The 13,745-nt window shown below is 32.5% G+C and overlaps 1 protein-coding gene across 1 annotated transcript; it reads right to left on the minus strand.

The window, feature by feature from the left end:
- Window positions 1–3,984: 3,984 nt before the first annotated feature.
- LOC139527448 (uncharacterized) lies at window positions 3,985–12,819 on the minus strand (the record flags this gene model as incomplete). Its single annotated transcript, XM_071322916.1, is given in 7 exon segments — window positions 3,985–4,720; window positions 6,242–6,277; window positions 6,820–6,906; window positions 7,209–7,245; window positions 8,225–8,382; window positions 8,862–8,949; window positions 12,713–12,819. Coding segments are annotated over 7 exon segments (645 nt in total), but the record flags the coding sequence as incomplete, so codon positions are not given.
- Window positions 12,820–13,745: the final 926 nt, after the last annotated feature.

Genomic DNA, 13,745 nt, shown 5'->3' on the forward strand with positions numbered 1-13,745 from the left:
GTTCCACATATGTAGTTTCTTGTATGTATTTTGGGACCTAGCACGAATTTGTAGTTCTATACATATGAAAATATTGCGTTGCAATGAGATGATTAAATTTACCACGATATGTTAAAGTGAAAAAATATTATATATATAGAAAAAGAAGATGTGGTATGATTGCCAATGAGACAACTCTCCGCAAGAGACCAAAATGACAGCTCTCCGCCAGAGACCAAAATGACACAGAAATTTAACAACTATAGGTCAATTACGGCCTTCAACAATGAGCATAGCCCATCCCACATAGTAAGCTATAAAAGGCCCCGAAATGACAATTTAATTAGGTTTTTGATTTTTTTTTTGTAAATATCATAGATTTCTTCTTAAGCGCCAATATAAGTATGTAATTTGTTAAGTACTTCCAATGAATGTTTGACACACTACTTTTGCAGACCTTTTCAGAAAAATATAATACCAGGTTTTTTGATTGTACCAATTAAGAATAGACAGTTTAGTAGTGGTACAGTGGCCTGAAGATGGTGACAAATGGTGCAGTTTCCTAATCATGTGCATATAGTTGGAGTTTTCATCTCATTCAGTTTTCCTTGTAAAGAAGTAGCAAAAAGTTCTTCGGATCGTAACCCTTGGTAAGCGAAGATGTCTTTTTTTCAGCATTCATTGGGTGACAATAATTGATTTCTTGTTTCTCGTGTAACTCGAGTATATAACCCTTTACCAGGGGCTTTTTTTCCCCTGATTTACTTATCATGACTTTTTGAGTAGACATAAGCCTGACATAATTTCAAACTTTGTGTTTATATAGTGTTAACCATGTTAACATTTATTTACATATTGGTCGTTTTTCTCACCAAAAGAACATCGGATGGGATTTAGGTTTAATATTTTTCTTACTAGGAAATAAAATCACATTTAAACTTTCCAAGATAAACACACTCTTGTATATGCAAAATCTCCTAGTCTTTCATTGGTAATACTAAAACTTGGCGAGTGCACATAGTACTTATGTTCAATTCCTATCACTAGTATGATAACATTTTCAAACGTAAAATGCACTTACAGCTAGGTCATATTTTAATTAATTGTTTATTTAATCGATAACCCGGACACATACAAATCAATTTATTTTTAAAATGTACCTTTTCACCCAATTTCAAGTATTTTTGTGAAGTGTTTACAAATGCCATTTTGTAAGGAAATGCATATTATCAAATTGTTAAATTTTTAATCCATATATGTATAGAAAGAGTTTTATTCTGTAGTTTGAAAATAGAGCATTCTCTAAAGGTCAATTCATCTTTATAAAGTCATAATAATAATTATTATATGGTTAATAAAATTTATTATAAAAAACTTATGCAAACCATACAAAGACGGCAATCAACAGTGACAAATGTTCCCTTTTATCACAATATAGATAGAGTAAGTAATTGAGACTCCATTTACCTATATAGACATAATCCAATTTTCCAATGTTTCTTATAAATAGCATTTCATATTTGCCTTCAGCCGTTAAAGGGAAATATCAAGATGGGGATAAATGTGTTTCAAGGATATGAGAAAATAGCATTGGGCGTTGTCATTAAGCAGCTATGAAGTAAAATCACTGAAAAATGAACTCCAAGGGAAATTTTAAAAGGAACGTCCCAAATCAAATGGCAAAATCAAAAGCTAAAACACATCAAACAAGTGGACAACAACTGCAATATTTCTGACTTGGTACAGGCATTTTCTTATGTAAAAAATAGTGAATTGAACCTGGTTATATAGCTAGCTAAACCTCTGACTTGTATGACAGTCACACGTCAAATCCCATTATATTGACTACGATGTGTAAACACAACAAACAGGTAAATAGTTAAAAATGTCAAAAAGGGGTACAACAATCAACATTGTGTTATCATCCTAATCACTTTAAAAACAAACTAATGTAACAAAGAAACACAAAAAGGCATACATCAAATTAACAACCTAATTTTGCTTTTTTATTGTACGATTTTATTCATCTTTGTGAAATCTATCCATAAAGGTGAAAGGTTTTAAGTACTGGGACCGAACCCTTACCCTGACAGACAGATGGTTGACCATGGTTAGATTAACATTAACTCTGACGTAGTATCATGCGTTTGACATCACATAGAGATATAACAAATTTGTCTTTTAAAGAATGACGGGATGCATAAGTACAGAGCCATGTCAAATGGATATCGCAAAAAAAAAAAAAACCGATGATAAACAACGTCTGTACGGTGAATCAAGTCCATAATGCATTAATTGAGAAGTTGAGACGAATTATTTATCAACAAATTCTTGGGAATGTACCAAGTCAGGAATATGACAGTTCTTGTCCATTCGTTTTTGATGCGTTTTGTTATTGGGACTGTACCAAGTCAGGAACATGACAGTTCTTTTCCATTCATTTTTGATGCGTTTTGTCATTTGATTTTGCCATGTGATTATGGACTTTCCGAATTGATTTTCCTCTGATTTCAGTATTTTTGTGATTTTACTTTTTGGTATCTTCCGAGGAACTTTTTTTTAGAAAAAGGAAAACACGTTCCTTTACATCCCCCTGGTTCAACAACTTTCTGGTCAGACATTGGTGACGTTTTATAAAGTCTGAGTAGGAGCTGCAAGCTCTTGAATACCGAATAAGTTGGGAAATGTATCTTGCTACTAAGGTGGGGGAAATTGATTATTTCAAAATTAAAATCGTCTCGTTAGTCATAGATTCTGGTACTGAGATGACTGTCTATGTCAAATTTGAGGTATAAGTCTTGTTTGTTGTTTCTTTAATTTCTAGTTCTGTTGGATATATAAATGCAACCCAATCGAAAACTTTGCATTTTAATGTCAAGAACATCATTAATATATATCTGAAAGTGAAATTAAATAACCTGGATTCTTTGATCTTCTTGTTTTGACAAGTGTCTGAAGGAACTCCGATTCATATGAAAATAAGAAGAGGTCGTAAATGAGAGGCGCACAGATCGCTCCCATAAGAAGGCCGACAATTTGTTGAAAAAGTATACGTCCAAATTCAACAAATATGTTGTCCAGGGTTTCCCCTGGGTCAATTATTTTTTTCGCCACCTCTTTCGCCAAAACAATATATTTTTCGCCACTTCATTATTTTTTTCGCCAAGTAACATAAATATATTTTTCGTTTAAAATTTACCTTTTTTCTAACCCCCCCCCCTTTTCCCTTAAATAAGATGAGTTCACCCTTTTGTACTAAGAAGTGGTTTTTACAACAAAACAAAAGCTTTTATCACATGAAATTGATCCCTCATTTCATGTGTAGTCATTACCTTGAAGGGTTACTCTCATTGGAGGGTTTTTTCCCAACCTTTTGGATATGTTTCTTCATAACATCAGTTTTCTTTTCTTGACCACCGTAAATGAAAAAGTTGAGACGTAAAACTATGCTTGAAACCGTGACATGTGTCACTCAAACCACTTTAAAGTAGTCTCCCTAATCAATCACCTATATTAAAGTCAAAGGATATTTAAAGTTTTAAATCGGAGATTTTTCTTGCTTTGGAACATTAGCTTTATTTTCTAAACTATATTTACATGGAGAGGAGACGCCAAAAAATTGCTTCAAACACGTGCGTCGCAAAGTGGTAAATAAATTCTGTATGTGACATTTAGCGGAAGCCATTTAATCATATCATTTTGTCAAACAATTCAATCAACACCTTTATTAATTAGTTCTTTGTTGTCGATAGCTATAAAATGCAATCAGCTGATTATTATTTTCTCTCCAAATCTTAATGATATCAAGGTGAATTCCGAGTGTTGTCTGATCCGGTAAAATTCGAGAAACTCGAAAAAAAGTAAATAAACAAGATGGAGAAAAATAAATCGTTATATATATTTCTTTCGCCAAATTCTTTCGCAAATGACGAATTTTTATCGCCACAATTGAAATTTTTTCGCAAATTGCGAAAATGGCGACCGCCAGCGGAAACCCTGATGTTGTCAATAAGAAACTCCAGTATACTGATCACTTGTTCATCTGTGTAGCATGTTTTATCCTCTTGTTCACTATGAACGGTCTAATCTATGAACGAGTAGAACGAGAAAAACTTTCGAACCATATCAACAAACGACAACCACTGAACATCATGTTGCTGACTTAGGACAGGTGTAATCAAATACTGCGGGTTTTATTGTTTTAATAGGCACCAAGCTTCGTCCAACCCGGAATAATAGTTTAACATCACAACATAGAAAGACACACTACAAATTATCAATTTAAATGGCTCAACTTAATCAAAAGACATTTTTACAAAAATAAGTGAACTTAAATAATAAACAGAAGACGAGAATTAGCAAATCGGATATATTTACAGATATGGTCAAGATTAAATGTAAACACATGATATGATTTTGTTACTTGTATGGTAAAATAGCTGAGTTCAAGAATTCACGCATGATGAGGTTGATGTGGTTGATGAGGTTTGATATTCCACTCTCTAAAGGTCTTTAGAAAAAATGAATGTTCTCTAACTCTTTCCTGCACTGCAACAGCTGTTCAGATGAATAAATTCTTCGTTTTCTGTTTTATGAGGTTTTACTTTGCTTAATTTATATTGTGATGAATGGGTCGCATGGGATGTATTAATGTTCTTTCTCTTAATATTGCTGGAATATCATCATCTCTGGCTATCTGATGTAAATCATCGTTGTTTACACGATTGGTCTTTCTTCTTCTCTATAAAAAGAAAATAAATTTAATAAATATATACTATTCCGAATTAAGTGTTTTAAAAAACATACAATCGCACAGAAGTTGCCATGCTTAGATCTATCTGTTGGAAGTGTTTGAGAGATTACTAGTAATCGAAACTTATTCTATTATATATTTTTTTTGAAACATTAAACCATACTAAGCGGTTGTATCCCTATTTTTGGTGATATTTTTGGGCCATTTATGTCAGCATTTGTTGGATTACTTTGTTTGATATAATCTACAAAACAAAATAGTCAAATTCATCTAAGGTCAAACTTGCCCAAGAAAGTCGAAACCTTGTTTCTTCATTTATAAACGGAGAATTACTTGTTCAGCCAAAAAAAATATGGACGTTCATGTATTTGGTTTTGATGTTATATTGGTTATTCTCATCGGATTTTGTCTAATGTTTAGTCCGTTGCTGTGTGTGTTACATTTTAATGTTGTGTTGTTCTCCTCTAATATTTTATGTGTTTCCCTCAGTATTAGTTTGTTAACCCGATTTTGTTTTTTGTCCATAGATTTATGAGTTTTGAACAGCGGTATACTACTGTTGCCTTTATTTAAAGTGTATTTTTTGTCGATTCCACAACACGAAATAAACTAGAGGCTCTTAAGAGCCTGTGTCGCTCACCTTGGTCTATGTGTATATTAAACAAAGGACACTGATGCATTCATGACAAAAATGTGTTTTGGTGATGGTAATGTGTTTGTAGATCTTACTTTACTGAACATGCTTGCTTCTTACAATTATCTCAATTTATAATAAACTTGGCCCATTAGTTAGAGGAAAATATTTTGTTAATATTTACAAAAAATTACAAAATTTACAAAATTATTAAAAATTGACTATAAATGGCAATAATTCCTTAAGGGGTCAACTGACCTTTTTGGTCAAGTTAACTTATTTGTGGATATTACTTTGCTGAACATCATTGCTGTTTACAGTTTATCTCCATCTATAATAATATTCAAGATAATAACCAAAAACAGCAAAATTTCCTTCAAAATTTCCAATTCAGGAGCAGCAACCCAACAACCAGTTGTCGGATTCATCTGAAAATTTCATGGCAGATAGATTTTGACATGCAAAACAATTTAACTCCATGTCAGATTTGCTCTGAATGCTTTGGTTTCAGAGTTATAAGCCAAAATCTACATTTTACCCCTATGTTCTATTTTTAGCCATGGCGGCCATCTTGGTTGATTGGCCGGGTCACGCCACACATTTTTAATTTAGATACCCCAATGATGATTTGTTTGGTTTAATTTGGCCCAGTAGTTTCAGAGGAGAAGATTTTTGTAAAAGTTAACGACGACGGACGACGACGCAAAGTGATGAGAAAAGCTCACTTAGCCCTTCGGGCCAGGTGAACTAAAAACAATGAAGAACAATATGGTCATGTAGAAAAAAGTTTTGTTCTGTACATTCATTATAAAATTATACCTAGAAAAAAACAACCTTATATGGTGTGATGGATGTAACTTTAACATTGTCTATACCTTCTGTGCTATTCCTTTGACACATTGGACACAGGCCTGGAATTCAAAAAGAGTATTATTAGAACTAAGTTTAAAGGCAAATCAGTTCAGAATGGTCATGAAACATCTTTTTTTAAATCTACAAATCCTTGAATAGTATGTATGGTGTTTGGTGTTTTTTTTTCCATATATATCTGTACTTTTGAAAGATAAATCCTTGCAGATTTCTTTTTAATTTTGTACCCTTTTTTCTCTCTCGCATTGTTTACTTGTTCCCCTTCGTTCACAACGTCTTCTGATTGTAAGTCCTTTTTCGAGGGGGGGGGGGGGGGCTTTCGGGTTGAGTTACGTATATTTTTTCGTCGATTCGGATTAAAGATAATTTGAAAGTTGATACGTGACGTTTTTCAATAGTTTTGATTAATGGCTTTAATCCATGAAATGCAGTCCGTGCCATGACTAATTTTTTAGCTATTGAATTATTGCAAGTTCGCTTAGTTGCATTATTATGAGATTTGAAAGTTTAGGCATAAAAACATAAGCATATAAAAAGACAAAATTCGTTTTTTATTTTTAACAGTGTGTTACGTAGTACTTACATTTCTATTATAGAATATAATCACTGCTGCTAAAGCAAGGGCGACAACTCCTACTCCAGACAGTATATATGGCAAATAGTTAGTACGCTGTAACAATAACCATCACTGTCATGATTAATACCACGTTATCATGTAGCATTTATTCTTACAAATACACATTAATGCAAAGGATGGCGTAGTTTGGCAGTATTTCAGATATTTATGAAATTATAGTGAATGCGTTTGGAACTTGCAAAACTGTTTCTGAATTTGAATGGAACCAATTAGTGCATGTATTTAAAATAATTTAACGTTTTCTGAATATCGGAAAAAAAGCTATACGAGTAGTTTATTTACTTCCAGACATACACTCACTCAGTTCAAAATTTATATAATTATAAAATACATACTGTACACCTGTCGCCTATTTTCACTTCAAACGAATAGCTATAATATAATCGAAAGTATATAATATCAGTAATACTTATTAATAATCTTGTATTAATTTATGCGGGTTGTGTTTTTGCTAGATGTAACCTAATGTCATTGGTTGTGTATTTTTCTCATGACAGTAATGATCATGACTTACATGTATGTCCATCGTTTACATTTTAGTAAACTTCTATTATACTACTTTGTGTGATTGATTTAATCATTTCTACACTAATATAATGTTTTTGAGTTAGTCCTCTAAAAAGGTTTTCCTCATAATAATGTGTGCTTTTTACTATGCTCAACATATATACATGATATAATTAACATAGATACTCAAAAATGACAATCGTATTTCTAGTGAAATTATCAGACGATGTAATAGTTGTAACGAATTTGAAGATGAATATCGTTTCTTTCTTTTTTGTCTTTGTAATTGTTTATTGAAAGTACAAAAAGATTCCAAATTTCGACACAAGATGTCGATCGGATCTTCATGATTTTTTGTCTGGTTAACTGTAGTTTACTGTTGACGACAAGTTTTCTTATTTTGTATACATTTATAGAAGCCTTTGTTCTTTATTAAATAGTGAGATAAAAGACCAAACTCTTCACTTGTTTAAACCTACATATGTCGGATAGATCAATCTCAAGTTCTTACTGAAAGAATAACTTAAGGTGGTACCCAACACCTTCACTAAAAATAATTTGGCTCGTTTAATTTTCAAAAATTTTTGACAAAGTATTTACTTTGACCCTTTGACAGAAATATAAAAATTTCAAAAAATTTGAACCGACTAATTTATCAGAAAAATTACACTGGTTACATAACAGTTTGACTAACACTAATTTTGATCATTGAGAAGCTTAATATTCCCTAACCAATACAACGTAATTAAAACGTTCAGCTGATTTTACAGAGTTATCTCCTTGTAGTGTTAGGTACCACCTTAAGTCAACAATGTTGAGGTTATTAAAAGTATATTCATATTACTTGTTGTTAGAGTTTTGTGCCTGTTCGATATTTTCAATCTTGCACGTTGCAGTTGGGCGTTTTAGACAAGTAGCATTCGGACCGTGCTCGGGAGGATTTTCGCACAAAGTGTAGATTTCTTTTCCAAAGTAGACTTTTCCTTTGATTAAATTTATGAACTGAAAATAAATATAATAAAAAAAAGTAGCCATTATTTCAACATTGTATGGTGTATTGAACAATTGACCTAATGGCATGGTTAATCTCACTGCATCACTATTGAAATAAATTTCTTCATTGTCTAAATGGAGATAACTGTCATTCCCTAAAGGGGCTAAAAGGTTATAGTGATCCTATAGATAATAATAAAAAGATGTGGCGTGCGCTTGCAATTGAAATGTTTCATATTTTCATGGCGGGGCCTTTTATAGTCCACTATACACTATGGTATTTTCTCATTGTTTAAGGTCGTATGGTTGCATATACAAGTATATAAATTGCTTTTATTCACTTTATTTGAATTTTGGTGGGTATACTTTTAGTTGTCTCATTTGCAATCATACCACATCGCCTTCTTTTTGTATTCACTAAAATATACTGAATAATGCATTTATAATTATAGTATGTTTGTCGACCAATATTATACAATTATAATTACCTTTTCGCTGCACTTAAACACATGTTTATAGCCAATAATTGGTTCGAATTTGTGTGAAAAGCAGGTGCTAGTTGCATTCATATCACAACTGAAATTATAAGAGACAAACATTTTAAGCAATTCTTGTTATAAAGATGTTTTACATATGAGTGAAATTGTATCTTTTTATTATTAAAGGGACCTCCGTGGCTGAGGTCAAAGAAGTTGAAATACTGTACCACAAGCCAGCAGTCCAAAACTGAGGTTGTGCGTTCGAATCCTGCACGTGATAGGTGCAATCGACACTAATCTTAATTGATTATGATTGTCAGTTTTACTTCCATCAAAAACAATATCCGATTTTTGCTTGTCTGTAGTAAACTATGATCTTGTATAGCTGATTGTATACGAATATGATTTTGCTCATTGTTGAAAGCTGTATTTAAACATAGCTACATATAGAGTTAAATCGGGTCATTTTGGACATTGACAATCATACCACATCACCTTAGTTTTATATTTCAATTCAATTCAATTCAAAGTTTTATTGCCATATAAACTTTACAGTTTGTGACATATAACAAAAACAAAAACAAATAAAAGACAATAACTAAGTAACTCAATATATATATATATGTGTATATTACATTAATTTGTATATAATTATTTTCTGTGACTGTATATTACATTAATTTGTAGGGTCCTTTACTATAGATAATTTAGCTGATCTGTAACAATAACATCTTCATGCCTTATATATCATGTACTGTAGTACGCCGCTAGATTAAAACTGACGAGGAAAGGTAACACACAATGTAATATACAGTCACAGAAAATAATTATATACAAATTAATGTAATATACATATATATATATATATTGAGTTACTTAGTTATTGTCTTTTATTTGTTTTTGTTTTTGTTATATGTCACAAACTGTAAAGTTTATATGGCAATAAAACTTTGAATTGAATTGAATTGTGTATATATACATATACAACTCGTCTAAACATCAACCCAACAATGTTAGATCTGTAAATTTGCTTTCGCAAATTTTTGGTTCTTCCCTCGCTGGGATTCGAACTCATGCTACTGTGATATCGTGACACCAAATCGCCTGCACTGCAGCCGTCCCGCTAGACCACACGACCACCTGGGCTCTCAAAAAAAAAAATTTCGCTGGCCGTGTGTTACCTTTCCTCGTCAGTTTTAATCTAGCGGCGTACTACAGTACATGATATATAAGGCATGAAGATGTTATTGTTACAGATCAGCTAAATTATCTATAGTAAAGGACCCTACAAATTAATGTAATATACAGTCACAGAAAATAATTATATTTATAAGTACGTCTGAGTCAGTGACAACTCTACAACAGATGTATCCATCGGATCGCCATCAATGATGGTGATACAGCAAATTTACAGATCTAACATTGTTGGGTTGATGTTTAGACGAGTTGTATATACATTATGTACACAGCCATGTATCACCATCATTGATGGCGATCCGATGGATACATCTGTTGTAGAGTTGTCACTGACTCAGACGTACTTATAAATATAATTATTTTCTGTGACTGTATATTACATTAATTTGTAGGATCCTTTACTATAGATAATTTAGCTGATCTGTAACAATAACATCTTCATGCCTTATATATCATGTACTGTAGTACGCTGCTAGATTAAAACTGACGAGGAAAGGTAACACACGGCCAGCGAAAGCTCTTTTTTTTTGAGAGCCCAGGTGGTCGTGTGGTTTAGCGGGACGGCTGCAGTGCAGGCAATTTGGTGTCACGATATCACAGTAGCATGGGTTCGAATCCCGGCGAGGGAAGAACCAAAATTTGCGAAAGCAAATTTACAGATCTAACATTGTTGGGTTGATGTTTAGACGAGTTGTATATACATTATGTACACAGCCATGTATCACCATCATTGATGGCGATCCGATGGATACATCTGTTGTAGAGTTGTCACTGACTCAGACGTATATTTATATATATATATATATATATACAACTCGTCTAAACATCAACCCAACAATGTTAGATCTGTAAATTTGCTTTCGCAAATTTTTGGTTCTTCCCTCGCCGGGATTCGAACCCATGCTACTGTGATATCGTGACACCAAATCGCCTGCACTGCAGCCGTCCCGCTAGACTACACGACCACCTGGGCTCTCAAAAAAGAGCTTTCGCTGGCCGTGTGTTACCTTTCCACGTCAGTTTTGATCTAGCGGCGTACTGCAGTACATGATATTTAAGGCATGAAGATGTTATTGTTACAGATCAGCTAAATTATCTATAGTAAAGGATCCTACAAATTAATGTAAGATACAGTCACAGAATATATATATATACAAATTAAGGTAAAATTAAAGGGTCCCCTGTCCTCAGTTCCATTTACTTCTTTATAAAGGATCCTAGTTTATTCACTTGTGTTGCTGTTGATGGGTGAAGTATATATATATATATATTGGTATTTTGTTTATTTCTGTTTAGATACTAGTTTGCAGTAGACTCGATATTTTGGAAGTTTGTAATTTACATTAAAGTAAGGGGAACAAACCTTACAAATTCTGCCCAATAGTTAAGTTTTATACTTAGTGAGAAAAAAAATCACAGAAATAACGAACTCCAAGGAAAGTTCAAAACGCAAAGTCCCAAATCAAATGACAAAATCAAAAGCTCAATCACATCGAGCGAATGGATAACAACTGTCATATTCTTGACTTGGTACAGGCAATTATTCATGCAGAAAATAGTGGATTAAACCTTAATTGTGTTATAGCTAGCTAAAGCTTTCACTCGTATGGTAGTCGTATAGAATTCCATATGTGAACAAAACTAACAGAAATAATAGGTTGAAATGTCAAAATAGGGGTACAACATTAAAAATTGTATTATTATAATCATAATCACTATAAAACACAAAAGGGTATATAGGCAAGGCACATAAGCAAAAAAGAAAGACAAAAATACAAAAACTTAGCATAGCACAATTATAACACAATGTCGGGATGTACAAATACAGAGCCACGTCAAATGGATATAACACAAAATACATTAAACAATAAAAGAAATATTGAATTAAAAGAATACTATTAACACCGTGTATTATTATGTGAAGTTAATACGGAATATTTATTAACAAGGTATCTTCCGATGAACTTTTTTTTTTAAAAGGACGAGACGTTCTTTGACATAACCCTGGTTCATCAACTTTCAACTCAGACACTAGTGGAGTTTAACAAAGTCTGAGTAGTAGCTGCAAGCTCTTGAATAATGACCGAATAAGTAAGGAAATGTATATATACAATATACAGGCGAAGTTGGTATATTGCTGGAAAAATGATAATTTTAAAATTAAAATCGTCTCTTTTGCCATAGTGGCTGGTTCTGAGATGACCGTGTATGTCAAATTCGAGGTATTAGTCCTAAAAAAAAGGCTGAGGAAGCCGTGTCTGTTGATTTTTTTATTTCTAGTTCTGGGGGATCTATTAATGGAACCCAATCAGAAAATTTTGTGTTGGTAATGGAAAGAACTTCATAAATACCTATATGAATGTGACATTAAACGACAAGGCTTTTTTTTTATCTTCTTGTTTTAGATAAGTGTCGTAAGGAACTCCAATTCATATGAAAATAAAAAGAGGTCGGCAAGGAAAAAGTATATCTACAGTTACATTTTTCCACATGAGCGTTTTAAAATATCCCTATATACCAACAAGAACACATTATTGCAACATCATTAATGTAGAGATAATTTGTGAACATTTGGTATAAAAGAACATATAATTTTACGAAACCTTATTTATGTTATAGAACAATATTATGTTCTGATGTGTTTTGAAAAACAAAATACTAACCCACGGCCAGTACATACTTCGATTGTCACGTTATCACAAGACCCGGGACACGATGCGCTTAAAATTTCGATACTCGTCCCTTGGATGAAATCTGTATATCTAAACAACTGAAAAGATAACCAAAATATAGTATAGTTGAGTGATAAAATGGTTTATTAGGTTAAAAGATCTCAATGTACAAATATTTTTTTTTTAATTTGCTGTCTCATTGACTTATATCCCAGTTCTCCTTTATACATTTCGGTTCAAAACTGGGAGTTATAACCCAATTGAAAAATATAAATAGTATTGATATCAGTATGTTAACTCAACACAGATATCATTCAGGATTATACTTTTGCACGAAACTCACTAGGGACGCTCGAATGAAAAAAGTTATAAAGGCAAAATAAAGAACAAAGTTGAAGGTCCCAAAATTCCGTACGATTTTGCCAAATACAATTCCGAAAAATTCAAAGTTTATACGAGCCTCTAAAACGCACGAGTTGCTCATCTCGCAAAAGTATATGTGCCATATACATATAGATCTACGCTATAAAAAGTATAAAAAAAATATTTACTAAGTACTGTTCAAAAACTTTATTCAGATAAGTTTGCCAGTTTTGTTTATCAAACATAAGAGATTGCATGTTATCCAAACACCACAAGTTTTAATCGTTCACAATTTTTTTACTACGGAATCTTTGGTCAAGACTCAGTCTAGACCTGTAATGACTGTTACGTTGTATTTCTACAGCAAGTGTTCAGTTTCAGGAAAACAGTATTTGACCCAATAAGATATTTCACTAATTTTAATATTTCAAATGTATTTTATTTGAGTGACGGTTTGATTTATATCCAAATGTTACGATAACGGTTCAATATTATCAATATTGGTCATAATTATTTGTAAAAAGCAAGCCTATACATATACAATTATTTAGTAAACCAGGTGTATTTTAAAAGAGGTTATCAAGTAATTAGAAAGTGGTTGGATACAACTGTTCATTTAAGGACACATAATTTCTTTCGAAGAGATTATCCGCATCCAAAA

This window comes from Mytilus edulis, chromosome 6 (genome assembly GCF_963676685.1).
Source record: "Mytilus edulis chromosome 6, xbMytEdul2.2, whole genome shotgun sequence".
NCBI lineage: Eukaryota > Metazoa > Mollusca > Bivalvia > Mytilida > Mytilidae > Mytilus > Mytilus edulis.